This window comes from Pristiophorus japonicus, chromosome 17 (assembly GCF_044704955.1).
Source record: "Pristiophorus japonicus isolate sPriJap1 chromosome 17, sPriJap1.hap1, whole genome shotgun sequence".
NCBI classification, from domain to species: domain Eukaryota; kingdom Metazoa; phylum Chordata; class Chondrichthyes; family Pristiophoridae; genus Pristiophorus; species Pristiophorus japonicus.
In genome coordinates this window covers 72,965,508-72,989,844 of record NC_091993.1, presented here as the reverse complement: position 1 = coordinate 72,989,844, position 24,337 = coordinate 72,965,508, and the positions used below count along the sequence as shown (strand labels likewise).

General features: G+C 43.6%; 1 protein-coding gene across 7 annotated transcripts in view; it reads right to left on the bottom strand.

Annotated features, from left to right (window-relative positions):
- Window positions 1-24,337, bottom strand: part of trim33 (tripartite motif containing 33) — a 249,952-nt gene that overhangs the window by 92,875 nt on the left and 132,740 nt on the right. For all 7 annotated transcript variants that reach the window (XR_011587467.1, XR_011587468.1, XM_070858846.1 and 4 more), the window contains exon 4: window positions 21,985-22,117. Coding sequence is in view for 5 of the 7 variants with exons in the window: in XM_070858846.1 (XP_070714947.1) it covers window positions 21,985-22,117 (133 nt within the window). In the remaining 2 variants the exon portion in view is untranslated. The remainder of the gene's footprint in view (window positions 1-21,984; window positions 22,118-24,337) is intronic.

Below are 24,337 nucleotides of genomic sequence, written 5' to 3'. Positions count from 1 at the left end.
GGAACAAGCACCAGTAGGTTTATGAACCAGCGGGACAATGAACCAGTGGGTCACAGCAAACCCACCTTCTTCACTATCCCTGATGCTGCCAACTCGACCCTCGCTTAACCTATTGTGAACCCCTTTCCATAACCCACCCTCTTTCCTCTCCTCCATCCTTTATTTGTGTGGCTAAGTCACTAATCAATTAGCAAAACAAATTATTTACAAGCACTCATTAGTGTATATAATATTTTAATTTGTTAAGGTATTTAAATAGTTAAGAGTCTATTTTTTTTTAGGGGCAAATATTCAAAGCCATTAGCTTTTTTTTAAAAAACTGTCAACAGATGCATTCTAAATACTCATATTACTCTGCAAATTGCCAGTAAAGCACAAAAATGTATTAGCAGTGATACAGGCAGATGACAAAAGTGGCAAAGGCAGGAAGTAGTATTAATTTACTGGTGCTTCTATTCCACTGAGTTATTGATTTGTTGTGCCCGTGTGTCAACCTTGGCTCAGTAACAACACTCTCGCCCGAGTGAGAAGATAGTGGATTCAAGCCCCATTCTAGAGAGTTGAGCACATCATCTAGGTTGTGGAGTACTGAGGGAGTGCTGTATTGCCAGAGATGCCGTCTTTCGGATGAAATATTAAATCGAGGCCCTCAGATAGTTGTAAAAAAATCCCATGGCACTATTTAAATAAGCCCAGAGGAGTTCTCCCAGACTCCTGGTCAATGTCTATCCCTCAGCCGACATCTAAACACAGATGATCTAGTCATTTATTTCATTGTCATTTGTAGGACCTTGCTGCGCACAAATTGTCTGACACATTTCCTTCATTACAACAGTGACTACACTTCAAAAGCACTTCATTGCCTGTAAAGTGCTTTTGGACATTCTGGGGTTGTGAAAGGAGTTATATAAATACAGTTCTTTTTCTAATCTTTGTTTACTTGATGGTGAGAAAAATCTATTTAATTGAAACTTCTACTTTTATCATATTAACAAGATTTCACGTTTGCGAATCTCATACCAGGTAAGCTTAATTCACTGGAAAAGAAGTCAATGAAAAAACAGACATTAAACTGGTCAAACATTTTAGAGGTATGTTTTATTTAAATATGAATTATAATTGTAGATTTGGAACATGCCAAATCATATGGGTTACAAACAAAATAGTCTTCAAAAGCCACAATCAAAATACATTCCTCAATTGCTGAACATTGTTCAATAATCAGTATACATACATAAAATGGGAACGTACTTGGTCACAGTGAGACCTTGGAGATAAAAGTCAAGCTAAAGTATATATACACATTGCATCAACTAAGTCTTCATCGCTAGGATCCTTGGATTCAAACCAAGCCCAGACACAAAATGCTCATTTTCTTAGATCGTTTTAAATGGCTGTTCAATTGGTTTAGTTTCAATTGATTTTGTAATAAATACCAATTCACACGGAATTTAGTCTCAAGTAGGTCAACAATTTGCTTGGGGGGATGGAGAGAAGAGAGACTTGGGGGGGGGGGGAGGGGGGGGAGGAGAGAGAGAGAGACTTGGGAGGAGAGAGAGACTAGAATCATAGAAAATAGGTGCAGGAGTAGGCCATTCGGCCCTTCAAGCCTGCACCACCATTCAATATAATTATGGGTGATCATGCAACTTCAGTACCCAATTCCTGCTTTCTCTCCATACCCCTTGATCCCTTTAGCCATAAGGGCCACATCTCACTCCCTTTTGAATATAGCTAACGAACTGGCCTCAACAACTTTCTGTGGTAGAGAATTCCACATGCTCACAATTCTGAGTGAAGAAGTTTCTCCTCATCTCGGTCCTAAATGGCTTACCCCTTATCCTTAGACTGTGACCCCTGGTTCTGGACTTCCCCAACATCGGGAACATTCTTCCTGCATCTAACCTGTCCAATCCTGTCAGAATTTTATATGTTTCTATGAGACCTCTTCTCATTCTTCCAAATTCCAGTGAATATAAGTCTAGTCGATCCAGTCTTTCTTCATATGTCAGTCCTGTCACCCCGGGAATCAGTCTGATGAACCTTCGATTCACTCCCTCAATAGCAAGAATGTCCTTTCTCAGATTAGGAGACCAAAACTGTACACAATATTCAAGGTGTGGCCTCACCAAGGCCCTGTACAACTGTAGTAAGACCTCCCTGCTCCTATACTCAAATCATCTCGCTCTGAAGGCCAACACGCCATTTGCCTTTTTCACTGCCTGCTGCACCTGTATGCCAACATTCAATGACTGATGTACCATGACAATTACATTTTTATTCTAGTTCATTAATAAAGGAGTAAATAAGGCTTTATTCGACCATTTATAAAATAAAATCACTCTAGTGAACACACTAAATTTTCAGACTTAGTGGTTATATTGCTATTCAAACTGCATTATTGGCTAACACTAGTAAATACTAGAAAACCAATCCATTTAAAAATACATCAAACTGTGGAGAACTGCAAGATCTGTGTAATATCAAACATGCCATATTTCTGTGAAACAATTATACCTGTCAGCTCTGTGTCCATACCGCCCACTTAAGATCCAGCAAGACTTGCTTTTCCAGGACGGTATAAAGATCTGGTGGTAAATGATCTTAATGATGAAACTTCCATTGTGGGCGGTAATATATGGGCAGACAGTATCGAATACCGCTTAGCAGTAATGACTGATGAATTTATTGCCGGGCGGTAAACATGTGTTTTTTTGACGAAACTTGTATTTCTGGCCATAAGTTGTTGAATTTTGGACCCTATGGTCCCGGAATTGATGAAGGTCTCACCCGCCCAAGTGCCACCCAAAGGACCGCTGAAGTACCAAGCTGGGCGGCAGCTGGCGGGAGCTCTCATTCTCAGCAGCAAAGGCGCTTACCACGCAAGTACCGCCGAGGATGGAGTCAGTCCTACAGAGAGTTGAAGAGCTGAAAAGCAAAAGCATTAAAATTTTTTTAAAAACATCTGAAGACCTTCAGGGGATCCCATCCAGGTAAGTCCCTGCAAAGAAAAGAATTGCAAAAAGTGTACTAACCTTTTTTTCCACCATCTTCCTACCTACCGTCGGGGACAGATCAGCCTCCAGCCAGCAGTCCACCCCCGTTCTGCCGCCGACTCCCGCCCGCATGAATATTGCAGCTCGGCAGGCGGGAGGTCAGTTGCACAACTCGACCGTCCACTGATGTCGGCAGGCGCTCCCCGGTGGTTCTCTCCTCCCGCCAGCTCCAGGCCGAAAGTGGCACTGGGCAGTTCGACCAGAGGAATGTCGGTGGCAGTGGGCGGTAAGTTTTTCAATTTCGGGCCCTATATCTTTAATCGTCCACTTGAAGCGCTGCCAACCTTTTAAGTAACGCCTCTATTTTTATCCTAGCCAATTTCTCAACCTCCTCCTCCTTTACTGTGACATCTCTTCTTTAGTGAAGACAGATGCAAAGTACTCATTTAGTACTTCAGCCATGCCCTCTGCCACCACAAGATTGGTCCCTAATCAGCCCTACCCTTCTTTTGACTATCATTTTATTATTTATGTTTATAAGAGACTTTTGGATTTCCTTTTATGTTGCTTGCTAATTTATTCTCATACTCTCTTGTTGCCTTTCATTTCTCTCTTCAGTTCTTCTTTATACTTTCTGTATTCAGCTTGGTTCTCTACTGTATTATGAGCCTGACATTTATCATAACCCTCCTTTTCTGTTTCATTTACGTCTCTATATTTTTAAGCATCCAGGGATGCCCTTCCTTTCCCCCTCATGGGAATGTGTCGACTCTGTACATGAACCATCTCCTCTTTGAAGGCCTCCCATTGCTCATTTACTGTTTTATCTGCCAATCTTCGATTCCAATCCACCTGGGTCAGATCCTCTTGCAACTCAATAAAATTAGCCCTCGTCCAATTGAGTACTTTCACACTTGGTTTTTCCATAAATACTCTAAACCTAATGATATTATGATCACTACTTCCCAAAATTCCGCCAGTGAAACATGCTCCACTTGCCCCACTTCATTCTCCAGAACCAGCACTGCTTCCTTCCTCGTTGGGCTGGACACATACTGATCAAGAAAGTTCTCTGGTACACATTTCAGGAATTCCTCCCCCACTTTGCCCTTAACACTTATTTTCTATGCGAGGAGCATCCGTAATAAGGTGGATGAATTAACTGCGCAGACAGTTGTTAATGGATATGATGTAATTGGGATTACGGAGACATGACTCCAGGGTGACCAAGGCTGGGAACTCAACATCCAGGGGTATTAAATATTCAGGAAGGATAGACAGAAAGAAAAAGAAGGTGGGGTAGCGTTGCTGGTTAAAGAGGCGATTAACGCAATAGTAAGGAAGGACATGAGCGTGGATGATGTGGAATCTGTATGGGTATAGCTGCGGAACACCAAAGGACAGAAAACGCTAGTGGGAGTTGTGTACAGACCACCAAACAGTAGTAATGAGGTTGGGGATGGCATCAAACAGGAAATTAGGGATGCGTGCAATAAAAGGTACAGCAGTTATCATGGGTGACTTTAATCTATATATACATTGGGCTAACCAAACTGGTAGCAATACGGTGGAGGAGGATTTCCTGGAGTGTATAAGCGATGGTTTTCTAGACCAATATGTCGAGGAACCAACTAGAGAGCTGGCCATCCTAGACTGGGTGTTGTGTAATGAGAGAGGATTAATTAGCAATCTTATTGTGCGAGGCCCCTTGGGGATGAGTGACTATAATATGGTCGAACTCTTCATTAAGATGGAGAGCGACACAGTTAATTCAGAGACTAGGGTCCTGAACTTAAAGGTAACTTCGATGGTATGAGACGTGAATTGGCTAGGATAGACTGGCAAATGATACTTAGAGTTGACGGTGGATAGGCAATGGCAGACATTTAAAGATCACATAAATGTACATCCCTGTCTGGTGTAAAAATAAAATGGGGAAGGTGGCTCAATTGTGGCTAACAAGGGAAATTAGGAACAGTGTTAAATCCAAGGAAGAGGCATATAAATTGGCTAGAAAGCAGCAAACCTGAGGACTGGGAGAAATTTAGAATTCAACAAAGGAGGACAAAGGGTTTAATTAGGAGGGGGAAAAGAGAGTATGAGAATAAGCTTGCAGGGAACATAAAAACTGACTGCAAAAGCTTCTATAGATATGTGAAGAGAAAAAGATTAGTGAAGACAAATGTAGGTCCCTTACAGTTAGAATCAGGTGAACATAGAAAAGGAAGGCCAAGTGAGCAAATACTTTGGTTCTGTCTTCATTAAGGAAGACACAAATAACCTTCCGGAAATACTAGGGGACTGAGGGTCTAGCGAGAAGGAGGAACTGAAGGAAATCCTCATTAGTCAGGAAATTGTGTTAGGGAAATTGATGGGATTGAAGGCCGATAAATCCCCAGGGCCTGATAGTCTGCATCCCAGAGTACTTATGGAAGTGGCCCTAGAAATAGTGATGCGTTGGTGATCATGTTCCAACATTCTATAGACTCTGGATCAGTTCCTATGGATTGGAGGGTAGCTAATGTAACCCCACTTTTTAAAAAAAGGGAGAAAAAAAACACAGAATTATAGACCGGTTAGCCTGACATCGGTCGTGAGGAAAAATGTTGGAATCAATTATTAAAGAATAGCAGCGCATTTGGAAAGCAGTGACAGGATCGGTCCAAGTCAGCATGGATTTATGAAAGGGAAATCATGCTTGACAAATCTTGGAGAATTTTTTGAGGATGTAACTAATAGAATGGACAAAGGAGAACCAGTGGATGTGGTGTATTTGGACTTTCAAAAGGCTTTTGACAAGGTTCCACACAACAGATTAGTGTGCAAAATTAAAGCACGTGGTATTGGGGTTAATGTATTGACATGGATAGAGAACTGGTTGGCAGATAGGAAGCAAAGAGTAGAAATAAACAGGTCCTTTTCAGAATGGCAGACAGTGACTAGTGGGGTACTGCAAGGTTCAGTGCTGGGACCCCAGCTATTTACAATATACATTAATGATTTAAACAAAGGAATTGAATGTAATATCTCCAAGTTTGCAGATGACACTAAGCTGGGTGGCAGTGTGAGCTGTGAGGAGGATGCTAAGAGGCTGCAGGGTGAATTAGGGGATGGCAGGACTGACATATGAAGAAAGACTGGATCGATTAGGCTTATATTTACTGGAATTTAGATGAATGAGAGGGGATCTCACAGAAACATATAAAATTCTGACAGGATTGGACAGGTTAGATGCAGGAAGAATGTTCCCGATGTTGGGGAAGTCCAGAACCAGGGGTCACAGTCTAAGAGTAAAGGGTAAGCCATTTAGGACCGAGATGAGGAGAAACTTCTTCACTCAGAATTGTGAACCTTGGAATTCTCTACCACAGAAAGTTGTTGAGGTCAGTTCTTTAGATATATTCAAAAGGAAGTTAGATGTGGCCCTTATGGCTAAAGGGATCAAGGGGTATGGAGAGAAAGCAGGAATTGGGTACTGAAGTTGCATGATCAGCCATGATCATATTGAATTGTGATGCAAGCTCGAAGGGCCGAATGGCCTACTCCTGAACCTATTTCCTATGTTTCTATATTTCTCAGTCTATATTAGGAAAATTGAAGTCCCATTATTACTACTCTTATAGTTCTTGCATTTTTCTGTTTGCCTGCAAATTTTCTCCTTCCCACTATTTGGTGGTCTGTAGTATACATCCAGCAGCATAATAGCTCGAATATTATTCCTTAATTCTATCCAATTATATTCTGGCTTTGAAGCCTCGATTACATCATCCCTTTCCAGTGCTGTAACAGTACATTTGATCCATATTGCCATCCATCCCCCTGCACCTCCTCTTTTTCCTTCCCTATTTTTCCTTAACACCTTGTAGCCACAAATGTGAAGTTCCCAATCCTCACCTAGTTTGAACAGGTCTCTGTTATTACCACTATATCATAATCCCATATAGTAATTCGTTCCTGAAGCTCACCAACCTTATTTACCACACTCTGCACATTTACATCACATGCACTCCAAACTCATCCTCGTCTGACTTGCATTTCCCTCCTGGCTGATTCCTATTTCTGAACTACTCTAGATTGAGCACTGTTCAATACAAATCTCAAAATAAAGGATGATCAGATCGGTACAATTCATATCAGTCACAACTGTGCATAATATAAGGGAGTATAGACACATTTATTTCGATTACTCATTTTCAAGTTTGAAGTGAATCATAGAAATTTACAGCACGGAAGGAGGCCATTTCGGCCCATCGTGTCTATGTTGGCCGACCAAGAGCTATCCAGCCTAATCCCACTTTGCAGCTCTTGGTCATTACCCTGTATGTTACGGCACTTTAAGTGCACACCCAAGTATTTTTTTTAAATGTGGCAAGGGTTTCTGCCTCTACCACCCTTGCAGGCAGTGACTTCCAGATCCCCACCCACCCTCTGGATGAAGAAATTTCCCCTCAAATCCCCTCGAAACCTCCCCCCAATTACTTTAAATCTATGGCCCCTGGTTGTTGACCCCTCCGCCAAGGGAAACAGGTTCTTCCTATCCACTCCCCTCATAATTTTATACACCTCAATCAGGTCTCCCCTCAGCCTCCATTGTTCCAAAGAAAACAGACCTAGCATCTCTAATCTTTCCTCACAGCCAAAGTTCTCCAGTCCAGGCAACATTCGCATAAATCTCCTCTGCACCCTTTCCAGTGCAATTACATCTTTCCTGTAATGTGTTGACCAGAACTGCACAGTGGGGTCAAGTTTCGGTCTGAGTTGCTCCTGTTTTTTTGGAGCAACTGGTTTAGAATGGAGTATCTTAGAAATTGCAATTCTCACCATTTAGTTTGCTATAGTTCTAGTCAGTTAGAACAGTTTCACTTTGGAACAGAATTTTTTTTTCCAAAAGGGGGTGTGTCCGGCCACTTAGGCCTGTTTTCAAAGTTTAGGCAGTGAAAACTTACTCCAAACTAACTTAGAATGGAGTAAGTGCAGATTTATGTACGCTCAGAAAAACCTTGCCTACACTTTACAAATCAGGCATAAGGTATGGGGGCGGGAGGAAGTAATTAAATTCTACAAACATTCAACAGTCTTATACAAATAAAGAGCCATCCTGAATAAAAAAATTATAAACAAAGCACAAGACAAAATATTCAATGTTCTTACCTGTGTAAAGCAGCAGCAGCCTTCGAGCTGCGGTGCTTCAGGCAGGCCTTCCTTCCATCTAGGAGACAGGGGCGGCGTCAGTGGCTCGACGGCAGCCGAAGAAACAGCATACAAGCAGCCTTTGAGCTGCGAAGGGGACTGAGGCCATTCGGCCATGCGATTGGGGTGGCGGCAGTGGCTCGACGGCAGCCGAAGAAACAGCAAACAAGCAGTCTTCGAGCTGCGAAGGGGACTGAGGCCATTTGGCCACGGGATAGAGGCATCGTCAGTGGCTCAATGGCAGCCGAAGAAACAGTAAACAAGCAGCCTTCGAGCTGTGAGGGGGACTGAGGCCATTCGGCCACGGGATAGGGGCATCGTCAGTGGCTGGACAGCAGCCAAAGACACAGCAAGCAAGCAGCATTCAAATCAACAAGTCCCTTTAAAAATGGCCGAGTGCCAATGTTTATGCGCTACTGCGCGTGCGTGCACGCGCAAGGCTGCCGGCACGACACTGTCATTTAAATTAGCCCCGCTCCCCACCACTTCAAGAATCGGTGCGACTCTCTTGCTCCACCCACCGCTGCTCTGTGCGCGCCACGCCAAGCTCCAAAAGGACCTGCAGGGAGCCGGAGAACCTGAAGGTATTTTTTGACGCACTTTCAGGCGCGAAAAACGGGCATCTAGGCGCGGCCCGAAACTTCACCCCAATATTCCAGCTGCAGCCTGACCAGTGTTTTATATAGTTCAAGCATAACGTCCCTGCTCTTGTATTCCATGCCTCGACTAATAAAGGCAAGTATTCCATATGTCTTCTTAACCACCTTATCTACCTGTAATGTATTGACGTGGACAGAGAACAGGTTGGCAGACAGGAAACAAAGAGTAGGAATAAACGGGTTCTTTTCAGAATGGCAGGCAGTGACTACTGGGGTACCGCAAGGTTCAGTGCTGGGACCCAGCTATTTACAATATACATTAATGATTTGGACGAAGGAATTGAATGTAATATCTTCAAGTTTGCAGATGACACTAAGAGTGTAAACTGTGAGGAGGATGCTAAGAGACTACAGGGTGACTTGGACAGGTTAGGTGAGTGGGAAAATGCATGGCAGATGAAGTATAATGTAGATAAATGTGAGGTTATCCACTTTGGTGGCAAAAACAGGAAGGCAGAATATTATCTGAATGGTGACAGATTATGAAAAGGTGAGGTGCAACGAGACCTGGGTGTTATGGTACACTAGTCATTGAAAGTTGGCATGCAGGTACAACAGGCGGTGAAGGCGGCAAATGGCCTTCATAGCGAGAGGATTTGAGTATAGGAGCAGGGGGGTCTTACTGCAGTTGTACAGGGCCTTGGTGAGGCCACACCTTAAATATTATGTACAGTTTTGGTCTCCTAATCTGAGGAAGGACATTTTTGCTATTGAGGGAGTGCAGAGAAGGTTCACTAGACTTATTCCCAGGATGGCAGGACTGACTTATGAAGAAAGACTGGATCGACTAGGCTTATATTCATTGGAATTTAGAAGAATGAGAAGGGATGTCATAGAAACATATAAAATTCTGACGAGATTGGACAGGTCAGATGCAGGAAAAATTTCCCGATATTGGGGAAGTCCAGAACCAGGGGTCACAGTCTAAGGGGTAAGCCATTTAGATCCGAGATGAGGAGAAACTTCACTCAGAATTGTGGACCTGTGGAATTCTTCACCACAGAAAGTTGTTGAGGCTAGTTCGTTAGATATATTCAAAAGGGAATTAGATGTGGCCCTTACGGCTAAAGGGATCATGGGTATGGAGAGAAAGCAAGAATAGGGTACTGAAGTTGCATGATCATAGTGAATGGTGGTGCAGGCTCGAAGAGTCGAATGGCCTACTCCTGCACCTATTTCCTATGTATCTATGCTACCTTCAGGGATCTGTGGACCAGCATTTCAAGGTCCCTTTGTTCCTCTACATTTTTAAGTGTGGTACCAATTAATGTGTAATCCCATGCCTTGTTAGACCTCCCCAAATGCATTACCTCACATTTATCCAGATTGAATTCCATTTGCCACTGTTTCGCTCACCTGACCAGTACATTGATATCTTTCTGCAGTCCGCAGCTTTCTTCTTCATTATCAACCACACATTTTAGTGTCATCTGCAAAGTTCTTAATCATACATCCAGCATTCAAGTCCAAGTCATTGATATATACCACAAAAAGCAAGGGACCCAGCTGTAAGCCCTGCAGAACCCCACTGGATACAGCCTTCCAATCACAAAATCAACCATTACCCTTTGCTTCGTGCCTCTGAGCCAATTTTGGATCCAACTTGACACTTTACCCTGGATTCCATGGGCTTTTACTTTCGTGACCAGTCTGCCATGTGGGACTTTATCAAAAGCTTTGCTAAAATCCATATTAACATTTTGTCCTTCAGCACTCAATAGGCAATGCATGCTACATATTTTGTGAAACTACATTCAGTGCAAAGAAAAGTTTAGCGAAATAATTGGCTCAATTTTTCTAATGCAGATCATCGATCAGTTCTGATGAAGGATCTCCATCCAAAGCAATAGTAAGTTTTCTTTTCAGAAGCTGTCAATGTGCTGTGTTCATTATTTGTTAAAGTCTTAACATTTTAAACACAACTTTTATCTTTCTTACAGTGCTGGCTATCCCATCTGATGTCATTAAAATGTAACCAGTAACTTGGCACTTCTGAGTACAGATGCACCGAGGTCTGCTTTTCCTTGAGTGGTCTAAAGCAGGTAGTATAAATGATTCAAGCTTACTTCCAATACTTTTTACTCATACACACTGCAAAAGACCACTTTCAAAGGCAAGCTTGCATGCCTTCAATCTGAAATTTAAGTGTGTTTACATATTACATACATAGAAGCTACTGCACAGAAACAGGCCATTCGGCCCAATTGGTCTCTGCTTCACATAAGCCTCCTCCCAACACTTGCCATCTAACCCTATGTCAGTATATCCTTCTATTCCTTTCTTCTTCATGTGCTTATCTAGCTTCCCCTTGTTTGGTATGAGATGTAGCCTTTGACCGGACAACAATCTTCCTTATTGCAAGCTTGTTACTAGATATGTCGGATTTCATTGCTTATTTCAGTCCAGAAGACAGTTATCAGCCATTCCAGGCACTTTTCATAAGCTAAACCTGTATATTCATGGAGAATTGCTTATAACAACAAGGTTTATAGTCAAGATATTGAACAGTTTAATACAGTACGAGAAGTCTTGCAACATTTCACAGGGGTTAATCGAACAAAAGTCAAAAACCCTTCGAATTCTTGAAATGAAGTACTTAAATATGCAATCTTGCGCCTCATCAAAAATACAGTCTTTGTATGAAATATGCAAGCACAAATTTACAGAGCTTAATCTACTCCATGCTCTGTATCAGGACAAACTGAACTGCAAACAGACAAAATGTACTAGTTTTCTTAAAAACATAATTCCTGCAAAGAGCAGAGACCTGCTTTGAAGGCCTATCTTTCAACTAAACATGATAGGCTGAACAATACCAATAATTTTACAACCTATATAAACACATAGGTATGAGGATGGCCATATGGAATATTGATGAGAACTTCAAATATGCATTGTTTGGGTTTGTGTAATTAAACCCAATTACAACCCTCAAAGAGCAGTTGTCACATTACATTCACATCAGATTCAACTTTAACGTAACTCTTTCTTTTGAACGTTACTTTAACATAACTCTTTTTTCTTACAATATCTTGATGGGATTTGCCATGTATGTAACCTTCACATAACTGCAACCTCCATGTAACAACACAGTACACTGTTTACACCTGAAAAAGGCACACCTTGTCCACAGGGGGGGGGGGGGGGGTGAACTTGTGGGAGACACTCCTCACCTGGTCATCCAAGTATATAAAGGGTGGTCCCACGCAGGGTCATTACTTCTTGGTCCTGTGAATAAAGGTACAGGTCACAGAGTGACCTTGTCTCCAGTATGTGCCTCGTGTTGATTTGCTGTAGTGTGCAAGGACACAACATTTGGCGACGAGAAACGGGAGTCAATGACTCAAGAGAATGACCACCGGTAGCACGGAGGAATGGTACTGTGTTGGTGAGGACTGGGACGATTTTGTTGAGTGGCTCCAGCAGAGCTTTGTCACGAAGGATTGGCTGGGAGCGGCAGCGGCTGACAAGCGGAGGGCGCATCTACTGACCAGCTGTGGACCTAAGACGTACGTGCTGATGAAAGACCTGCTCGCACCCGAGAAGCCTGCGGACAAGACCTTCGAGGAGCTCAGCAAACTGATCGGTGAGCACCTCAAACCGGCGAGTAGTATATACATGGCCCGACACCGATTGTATACGCACCGATGTCTGGAAGGGCAGAGCATACCGGACTTCGTTGCGGACCTTCGGTGCTTGGCCAGCCTCCAAGTTCACAGACGCCTGCAGGGGGGAGATGTTACGGGATTTCTTCATTGAGGGCATTGGTCATGCCGGAATTTTTAGGAAGCTAATTGAGACCAAGGACTTGACCTTGGAAGCAGCGGTGTTGCTGGCTCAAACCTTCATGGCGGGACAGGAGGAAACTAAGATCATATACGTGCGCAACTCTGCTCCCAACATGGCGATATAGCAGAGAGTTAACATGGTAAACGCGACTCAGAACCCTGCAGGCAGGCAAGGGCAATTCAACACCAACCAGGCAGTAACATACTCTAGGATGGGTCCTCAACAGAGACAATGGCAGATTGAATGGACATTTACACCATCACAAGGGACAATACGTCCCGGGATGGGACCATTGATACCCACTAACAGAGTGCTCGAGTAATCAAAGAGACAATCAGAGAAGAATGCCTGGTAACAGCTCTTTTGTTCACAACAATCTCAGCTCATGCTGGAGGTGCAGGGGCAAACATGCTGTGAAGACCTGCCGGTTTCAACAATTCATCTGCAGAAATTGTAACTTGAGTGGACATTTAGCCAGGATGTGCAGGAAGCCCGCAGCGCGGCTGGTTTACGAAGTGGATGAACCACAAGAGGGGTCTGCAAGACAGCTCATACACAAGAACGCCACCTATGATGATGAGAGTACTGTTAAATGGTGGACACAGGAGCCAGCCAGTCACTCATGAGTGTCCAACAATTCGAGAAACTGTGGCCATTCAGAGCTAGCAGACCCAAACTTGAACGCATTGACACGCAGTTACAGATGTACACCAAAGAGATCATCCCAGTGCTAGGCAGTGCAATGTTGGTGGTCACACATAATGGATCTCAGAACCGGCTGCCACTCTGGATTGTCCCAGGAAATGGTCCTGCGCTTTTAAGGAGGAGCTGGCTAGCCGAGATGAACTGGAAATGGGGGGGATGTGCACGCCATTTCATCTGTGGAGCGAAGTTCATGCTCACAGGTCCTACAAAAGTTCGAGTCAATTTTTCAACCTGGCGTCGGGACTTTCAAAGGCACCAAAGTAGTGATACGCATCACCCCGGACGCCACACCAGTGCACCACAAAGCCAGAGCTGTGCCGTATGCGATACGGGAGAAAATTGAGAGTGAGTTGGACAGGTTGCTAAGAGAGGGCATAATTTTGCCCGTTGAATTCAGCGACTGGGCAAGCCCCATCGTCCCCGTTCTAAAAACGGGTGGCTCGGTCAGGATCTGCGGCGACTACAAGGCCACCATCAACCGAATGTCCCTTCAGGACCAATACCCGCTTCCGAGAGCGGAGGATCTTTTTGCCATGCTGGCAGGCGGCAAGCTGTTCACCAAATTGGACCTCACTTTGGCCTACATGACCCAGGAACTGGCCGAAGAATCCAAGCTACAGACCACCATCACCACACACAAGGGGCTGTTTGTCTACAACAGGTGTCCATTTACCGTTCGTTCAGCAGCCGCTATCTTTCAGAGGAACATGGAAAGCTTGCTCAAATCCATTCCCGGAACAATCGTATTTCAGGGCGACATCCTTATCACGGGTCGAGACACCGAGGAACACCTCCACAACCTGGAGGAGGTGCTACGGGTAGGACTGGGTAGGCCTGCGACTAAAGAAGTCCAAGTGTGTGTTTTTGGCCCCAGAGGTCGAGTTTTTGGGCAGGAGGTTTGCCGCAGACGGGATCCGGCCTACCGAATCCAAAACGGAGGCAATCCGTCGCGCGCCCAGGCCCGGCAACACATCGGAGTTGCATTCATTTCTGGGGCTATTGAACTATTTCGGGAACTTTCTGCCAAACTTAAGTACATTGTTGGGGCCGCTACACGTACTCCTGCGAAAGGGTTGCGATTGGTTTTGGGGGAACTGTCAGGAACGGGCTTTCAATCGGGCGTGGAACCTGCTTTGTTCTAATAAGTTATTGACCCTGCACGACCCCTGTAAGAAATTGGTTTTGACATGCGATGCATCATCCTATGGGGTTGGGTGTGTGTTGCAGCAGGGCAATGATGAGGGCCAACTTCAACCTGTGGCTTATGCCTCCAGATCGCTCTCCCAAGCAGAAAGGGGGTATGGGATGGTTGAAAAGGAGACACTCGCATGTGTCTACGGGGTGAAAAAGATGCACTAGTACCTTTATGGCAGAAGGTTCGAGCTAGAAACGGACCACAAGCCGTTAACATCCCTGTTGTCCGACAGCAAAGCGGTCAATGCCAATGCGTCAGCTCGCATACAGCGATGGGCTCTCACGCTGGCTGTGTGACCACACCATACGGCACCAAAAATTGCGCTGACGCAGTCAGCAGGCTTCCACTGGCCACCGAGGGGTCAGCGGAGCAAAGCGCTGAGATGATCATGATTGTCGATGCTTTCAACAGCGCAGGCTTCCCCATCACAGCCCACCAGATCAAAACCTGGACAACCAGAGATCCCCTCCTATCTCTGATTAAGAAATGTGTCCTGACTGGGGATTGGGCGCCCGCACACGGAGCATGCCCTGAAGAGGTCAGACCGATCCACAGACGGATGAATGAACTCTCCATCCAAGCCGACTGCCTACTATGGGGCAGCCGAGTAGTCATACCCGAGAAGGGAAGGGAAGCATTCATCAGGGAACTCCACAGCGAACACCCAGGCATTGTGTTAATGAAGGCCATTGCCCGGTCACATGTATGGTGGCCGGGAATTGATGCAGACCTGGAACACTGTGTTCACAGGTGCACAACGTGTGCCCAGCTGGGCAATGCCCCCAGGGAGACCCCACTCAGCCCGTGGCCCTGGCCCACCAAGCCATGGTCACGTATTCACGTAGACTACGCGGGCCCATTCATGGGAAAAATGTTCCTCATTGTAGTTGATGCGTACTCGAAATGGATCGAGTGCATCATATTGAATTAGTGCACGACATCCACCACAGTGGAGAGTCTGCGTGCGGTCTTTGCCACCCACGGCTTGCTGGACAGCCTAGTTAGCGACAACGGCCCGTGTTTCACTAGCTATGAATTCCGGGAGTTCATGTCGGGTAATGGCATCATACATGTCAGGACAGCGCCATTCAAGCCGGCTTCCAATGGCCAGGCGGAACATGCAGTCCAAATCATAAAGCAAGGCATGCTCCGGATTCAAGGACCCCCCCTTCAATACCATCTATCGTGCCTCCTGCTGGCCTACAGGTCCCGACCACACTCGCTCACAGGAGTCCCGCCAGCAGAACTACTCATGAAACATACACTTAAAACTTGCTGTCCCTCATTCATCCAGTCTCGTCAGACATTGTTGAGGGCAAGCGCCAGTCCCAAAATGAGTGCCACGACCGTAACTCAAATGGGAGATGGATAGAAATCGATGATCCTGTATTTGTTCTTAATCACGCTCGAAGGTACTGTAATTGATAGAGGGAATAGGGTCATAGTGGTCAGACTTAACAATAGGCAGATATGCCGCAAGCATCTGGACCAAGTTAAAAAAAAAGGTTCAGCATGGACACTGAGGAACATCACGAGATGCTGCCCACACCACTGCCAGAGAACGAGCAACAAAAACCGTCAGCAGCATGCACAGTCCCTGCGGCCAGCCCGGACAAGCCGGAATCACCACAGGTGACAAAGACGCATGCCAAGGCTCAACGACCAGCGCCCCAACTGCAGCGCTCCACGAGAGAGCGTCAACCGCCTAAAAGATTCAATCTTTGACCCAAGGACGTTGGGGGGAGGTGATGTCATGTTTGTAACCTTCACATAACTGTAACCTTTATGTAACAACACTGTACGCTGTATACACCTGAGAAATGCACACCTTGACCACAGAGGGTGAACTTGTGGGAGACACTCCTCACCTGGTCATCCAGGTATATAAAGTGAGGTCACACGCAGGGTCATCACTTCTTGGTCCTGTAAATAAAAGGTACAGGTCACAGAGTGACCTTGTCTCCAGTATGTGTCTCGTGTTGATTTGCTGTAGTGTGTCAGGACACAACAGGATTATAGAATGTAATTGAGACATTAGCATGTCAAAATACTTTGCAACAGTAAACCAGAGCAAACACACTGATCTTTGCTGAAGGTGAACCCTCTATTGAGTAGGTTATTCAAAACTCATTTTCATCTGTGTTGCCAAACTGCTTGTTTAACATCCAAATTTGGATGAGGTGAAATATGCTCCAATTAAATTCTTGATGTAATTTCCTCAGTCTGTGTGTGGATGACTTGTCTCACTCAGACAAAAGCCTGAAGTGAAAAGTTCATTCTCTGTGCACCCTTGCCAAGGTAGTAGGAACCAAAGAGTAAAGTTAAAACAGCCAATAGTAGCAGGACTTCAGCAATAATCTTGACATATATATATTTTATTATGTCCTTATGGCATAAACATCAGCTATATGGTAAATTTCTTAAACTTCTAAGCAATGAATTGGAGGATACTCATTGAAAATGAGTGGTTTATCAATATTCAATCTGACTGGCAGGTCAAAGAGCACGGCATACTTTAACCTTTTAAATCAGATGACTATTTTCGCCCCAACAGCACAATGTTGCAGTGCCATACCATACATTTATGAACGAGTTTTGTCATTTTTCAGGAGTGAGATTGCATAAAAAAGCTCAAAACTCCAACAATTATAATTTTTCTTATGGTAAACTATTCATAAGATCTGTACAACTCAATTAGTGCCAATGCAAAAATATGAGAGAAAACAGATCACAAACACTTGATGTATTATCTTTTTGAAATATATTTTGCGATTATTGCTCAATACCACTCCATCCTTGTCAATTTATGGTTCTTTCAAGCTTACCACTTGCGTTTTGGAAAAAAAATCACTGTCTTTTCAACTGGAAAATATCACAACATAAGATCAAAACATTTTATTTTAAGACTCTCAAGGTGGCACAAAGTGCACAAAACTTGGCAATCAAACACCAGATCCTGGAGAACAGGATGACTTTGTGCCTGAGCAGGTATTGATTGACTTTTGGTGGTCATTTAAATAATTTGCACAGCAGCAATTTCACTAATTACATCACACGGATTAGGCTCTGTACCAATTCAGTATGGGGCACTTTATGTTTAAGATATATTATGCAATGGAATTCAGTATTTTCATTGCATTTGGTTCATCCTGTACTTGACCCAAGTACTAAACACTCTTCATACAAATTGGAAAAGTTCCATTTCCCAGCATCAATCATGTCTAACTGGATGTAAGCTAAGCTCTCAAATTCTCACTGGCTTTGTCATTTAGAACCACTCTAGAAAATACTCATTTAAATAAATCTCAAAGCTTAAATGAATAAACTTCCAACAATTCATTCCCAATTCAATTATTTCACTATCCAATGTGGTTTATAAAAGAAGAAACATTATCTAACTGCAATGCAACTTCATCAAATTTTGTATCCCATTAGAAAAAGCATTACAAAATCTCAAATCAACAAAGGGCATAAACATAGAATGTCTTGAAAGCCAACAGTGCATCTTCATGTCCATCATGAAGCTTGGGTAAAATTAGTATTTGTCTCTAATTCCCACTCCAGCATAAAGAGGCAATTAAAAGAGCAAGTGATTTGAAAATGCTTTTGCGTTATGTACTGAAAGATAATTTGATTTCTTGTAGCTTTCTCCTTGCATTGAGAAAATATATACAAATCGAGGAGATAAGCACAGAAGAAAGCATTTTCTTTCCAATCTATTTCTCATCCCCTCCCCTTGCTCGTCCCCAAATGCCATGTCATGTTCCTCTTATATGGGACTCTATTTCAGCTATGTGGAAACTCAGATGTGAACCTAAATGTATAACTGAACTATTTTACTGTGCCATTAGTTTAGCTCCTTTTTGTTGAAATTAGATTTCAATCCAAATCCCAGGAGATAAAGGAAGATTTACTTACTCTGCCAATTCCCATCCATGTTCAATACCTGCAACTCACCTCATTCATCCTATTTTAATCTTTGCAGATATTTCTGTACTTTCACAACTATTTAATATCTTACTACTGAACTTTGAATGTTATTAGCCCTTTTGTTTTCTATACTCACTCAATTCTGCTTGCCGTTGCCACTGTCAACTTCATTGCACTTCCCACGTTATATTAAAAAAATCATTGTAATGGCAGAGCATATGCTTAATTTACCCTACAGCAAATGCAAATTTATAGTCAATAATGAGGAACACCTAAAGAGGCACCAGTCCCTTATAGGCAAATATAAACACTGCTGCAAATTGGCATCTTTCCTTGCCGTCTGTGCTCAGTCCACCTGTGCAGGCTAACAACATGCCCTTCCAATCACGAGTCTGTACAGACCTTCCCAACCACTGGGCAGATCTTGGCAGCCAGGAATTAAACTCAAACTGTCTGATTCTCTGTTACTATGGAATCTACCACAACATATGAACAGAATACATTCCATAGCACTGACTGCCTTGAGCTACATTATTTTAGTATTTCAAGCATTTCTGTCACACAGGTACATCATGAGCCTTAATTTACTACTGGTACCACAAAAGATTTCTGAAGTAGCCGTCCCATCACCTCACACCATCCCTATTGATATGAATGGGCTACATCCCACAGCATGCTACCCACCACGACATCTCAGTAAAACCCCAGCACTGCGCAAGTTAGAAAAAGCTACAAGACAGCTTAAGAACAACAAGGCTACGGAAGCAGATGGAATCCCCGCTGAGGCACTAAAGTATGGCGGAGAGGCACGACTGGCGCAAATACATGACCTCATCTCTCTCATCTGGAGGGAGGAGAACATGCCGGGAGATCTCAGAGATGCAGTGATCATGACCATCTTTAAAAAAGGGGACGTCCAACTGTGGCAACTACAGAGGAATCTCCCCATCAGCCACTGGGAAAGTCGTCACTAGAGTCCTCCTCAACCGTCTTCTCCCTGTGGCTGAGGAGCTCCTCCCGGAGTCACAGTGCGGATTTCGTTCTCTACGGGGCACAACGGACATGATTTTTACAGCGCGACAGCTGCAGGAAAAATGCAGGGAACAACACCAGCGCTTTTCCAGGGCCTTCTTCGACCTCACAAAGGCCTTTGACACACTCAACTGCGAAGGTCTATGGAGCAGCCTTCTCTGTTTCTGATGCCCCCAAAAGACCGTCATCATCCTCAGTCTGCTCCACGACAAAATTCAGGCCGTCATCCTTACTAACGGATCCATTACAGACCCAATCCGCATCCGGACCAGGGTCAAGCAGGGCTGAGTCATTGCCCCAACCCTCTTCTCAATCTTCCTCGCTGCCATGCTCCACCTCACACAACAAGTTCCCCGCTGGAGTGGAACTAAACTACAGAACCAGTGGGAACCTGTTCAACCTTCGTCATCTCCAGGCCAGGTCCAAAACCACCTCAACCTCTGTCGTCGAGCTACAGTATGCTGACGACGCCTGCGTCTGCGCACACAGATACTCAACTCCAGGACATAGTCAACGTATTTACTGAGACGTACGAAAGCATGGGCCTTACGCTAAACAACAATAAGACAAATGTCCTCCACCAACCTGTCCTCGCCGCACAGTACTGCCCCCCAGTCATCAAGATCCATGGTGCGGCCCTGGACAATGTGGACCATTTCCCATACCTCGGGAGCCTCTTATCAACAAGAGAAGACATTGATGACGAGATTCAACACCGCCTCCAGTACGCCAATGCAGCCTTCGATCGCCTGAGGAAAAGTGTGTTCGAAGAGCAGGCCCTCAAATCTGCCACCAAGTTCATGGTCTACAGTAATACCCGCCCTCCTGTATGGCTCAGAAACGGACCATGTACAGTAGACACCTCAAGTCGCTGGAGAAATACCACCAATGATGTCTCTGCAAGATCCTACAAATCCCCTGGGAGGACAGACACACCAACGTTAGCATCCTCGACCAGGCCAACATCCCAGCATTGAAGCACTGACCACACTTGATCAGCTCTGCTGGGCAGGCCACATTGCTCGTATACCAGACACGAGACTCCCAAAGCAAGCGCTCTACTCGGAACTCCTTCTTGGCAAATGAGCCAAAGGTAGGCAGAGGAAACGTTACAAGGACACCCTCAAAGCCTCCCTGATAAAGTGCAACATCCCCACTGACACCTGGGAGATCCTGGCCAAAGACCGCTTCCAAGTGGAGGAAGAGCACCTCAAATCTCGTCACCGAAAGCATGCAGAAATCAAGCGCAGGCAGTGGAAAGAGCGTGCGGCAGACCAGTCCCACCCACCCTTTCCCTCAACGACTATCTGTCCCACCTGGGACAAGGACTGTGGTTCTCATATTAGACTGTTCAGTCACCCAAGGACTCATTTTTAGAGTGGAAGCAAGTCTTCCTCAATTCCAAGGGACTGCCTATGATATGAATGAGCTAGGCTGCTTCTGAATATATATGGGAAAAACAGAGTAAACAAATTTGAAACACAGTCCATGAAAGAGAAGAGTTCTCAATTGACATAGGAGAAAACCGGTTGTTTCTTAAAGTCTTTGTTCCATTTAGATAGAAGCAACCGGCCAAAAAAGGGCACCACCCCTCCCCCGCCCCAATCGAGTCTCAAATCCATGCTTTAATTACACAAGGGGGGGGGGGGGGGGGCGGGGGAGCTATATTCTCTTTAATTGTAGGTTCAATCACAGACTGATTAAGGTTCCTCAGTCACATAATAAAACTAAACATATGCCATAGCAGCCTTTGATAGTAAATTGTCAAATCATTTATGCACAGGAACATTGCCTCAAATACTGAAAACTGGAATTTATTACTTCTAAATATCTATCATTTTTAACTCAGCAGTATGCACCTCTTTCTTATTAAGAATTGAAAGCAATGGAAAACAAATTTATAACCGGCTATCCACAATGCTCTGGGAAAGTCAACTCAACATTTTTTGTTTTTCCAGAATACCTCCAGCCCATCACATCACAAATTGACAATGCCTCCACCGTGTCATGCATCAGCCAGTGGGATTCCAGCTCATCCAGAGAAGTACTGGTCACTTTTGCTCAAAATGTTTTAGATCTGACTGGTAGGATCAATGTAAAATTAATTAACATTGAAATAGTAGAAACAGGTTTCCTCACAATACAAGGTTCAACACAGCTGCAGTTGTGTACTACTTCAAACATAAACACAGATTCCCTAATTTTTATTCTAACAGCAGTGATTTAAAAGTACTGATATAAATGTAGATTGTAGAAATCAATTCCCCATATTCTTCCTATAGTTCAAATCCCAGTCCAAATAAAAACTGTTAGTCACTAATCATGCCTCTAACAACCAATGGGAAAAGCCAAATGCTGCAATATTGGTAATTACTGGTACATCCAAATAATAACTGCAAAATATCATGAAGCATATATAAAAACTTTTATACAATTCATGAAATCCACCCATCAGAAACTCTCTTTTAAATACTAAAGTTGGGCCTACCTGTGTTCCTTGTGTTCCAATAACTGACAGTCCCGACACGTCAGTTTATCACATGTCTCACAAAAGAGTTTCAGCTGCTCTTGCTTATGGACAGGACAAAACACAGGCCGTTGGCTAGATGCTCCCACTGCCTCTGGAATTCAAGAGAGATTATATTTAGAAATGAAGAACAATTTTTAAACTTGTGAATACAGACCCTTAAAGTAGCAAAGGCCATTTGTGTGGAAACCCATGACATTTTCCCAGGTTGAATGTGTTCGCATTGGTGCAAGTATCGTTGCATACAACTTTTGTCTGCATTGTCTAACTTTTAAAGAAATATAGCCGTCAGCATGGAAAGCAGAGAATTTCAATCACATGATCAGCAGTTGGTTAAACAGTTAGGAGCCTTTATTTCAAGATCCAAAGCACCAGTTATCACATGTTCATGTACAGATAACACTGGCGGTAGGTTGTAAAAGTGTTTGGTAGGCAATAGTTCATTACTTCAAGTTTCTGTTTTCTGCCATTTCCCTTCCTCCCAACGATAGCAATTACCTTTATTTTCTTGGACAGAGAAACATTGAAGGGCTGGGAGAAGTCAGCATGTTCAGCAATGACCAATCTATCTCAATGTGTTATCTCAGCTTTTATGCAATGAAAGGTTTCATTTCGCAACTTCCTACCTCATTACACGTCTGGTGCTTGTTTCAAACTTCTGAATGAAAGACCTCTGTAGAGAGCATAATTTTACTTTGTCAATAAATCTATGAGTCAAAAGCAAAATACTGCAGATGCTGGAAATGTGAAACAACAGAAAATGTTGGAAATGCTCAGCACGTCAGACAACATCTGTGGAGAGAAACAGAGTTAACGTTTCAGGTCAGTGACCTTTTGACAATTCTGACAAACGATCATCGGCCTGAAACGTCAACTCTGTTTCTCTCTTCACAGATGCTGCCTGACCTGCTGAGTATTTCCAGCATTTCCTGTTTTTAAATCTGTAAGTCACCCTGTTTCAATTCATAATTCTATATCTTATATGAAACTGTAGTTAGGCCAGTGTCCTGTGAGATTTTAACAAGGAGTTAAAGCAGCAACTTTCCAAAGAGAAAATATTTTTAGTACCTTGAAGTATGCCGCCAGCTCATCTATTTCGAAGCCCTTTGGACAACAACTAATCAAATGGTGTATCTTTTGAAAGAACATAATTAAAATCACCCAGAATAGTATTTATTTAAATTCAACCCCATTTCTCTAATCTACATAATGAATAGACATCAGTGGGGGAGAAATATTATCCTTTTAAAAGAGACATCATTTTATTAGGTGCAGGTCATTAAGAGTGTTTATCAGTCTGCCTTCTGGAAGATAATAGATACACCCAGGGGAACATGTAGGCTCACATTATCCAGTTAGCACAATGAGGGATTACATGGTTAGGATTTCTGGGTCATGCGACTGTATGACGAGATAACAGTAAAGATAAACTCTTGGTCGTAGGAAACACGAAGTCCACTCATGGGTTCATGGCTATCAGACACTCCCAAGAAAATATCAAGTGCAGACCAAAATGTTGTAACACTTGGCTACTCTAACTCAGGAAACAATAAAAGACAGTGCAGAAGAGACATGATCTGCTTTACAGAAAGTGCCATCAAGCTACAACAGCTTTGGAACCACCTTGTGCTTATTTCATCGTAAAAGTAAAACATTCTAATGCTGATGTATAGTTATATTCCACACAAATACTCAAGAACAAGACTGCACATGCCTATATCCTGAAAAATTCCTTTAACGAGTTAAATTTCAAACTGCTAAGTTAAAGAAAGGCTACGGCTCACTAACAGTACCCTAGGATACAAGAATCCAAGAGGTCAGTTCATCACACTTGAGTGAAAGAAAGTGGCTTCCTATGGACTCTTAGTGTAAGCAGCAGCTATAATGGTTGGGATTGCTCACAGTTGAACAAAGTCTGAAGCATGCTTTGAATTGAACTGATGGCAGGTCTGAATTCAACTTCCTAGATAAGCGTACTGGTGGGCAACAATCCAGTACTTTACTTTATTTCAAGAAAAGAACAATGTTTAAACTTTACAGTCCAAAGCAGAGTTACTCATCAGATTTTTGTTAAGAGCTACAACCTCAGGCAACAAGGACAACTCGGTCACACTCCGATCGACTGTACCACTGATGGGACGTTGATTTATAGTTTTATTTTAGTGCCTTCACTCACGATGAATGCTGGATAACCCTCCCTAATTATATTCCTTAGTTTCTTGTTCTAAGAGGAAGCAAGAGGAAATACTGTTGAATTCCTGATCTATCAAAATTCCACTCGGAGGGTCATAACCATCTTTAGTTGCTTCATCAA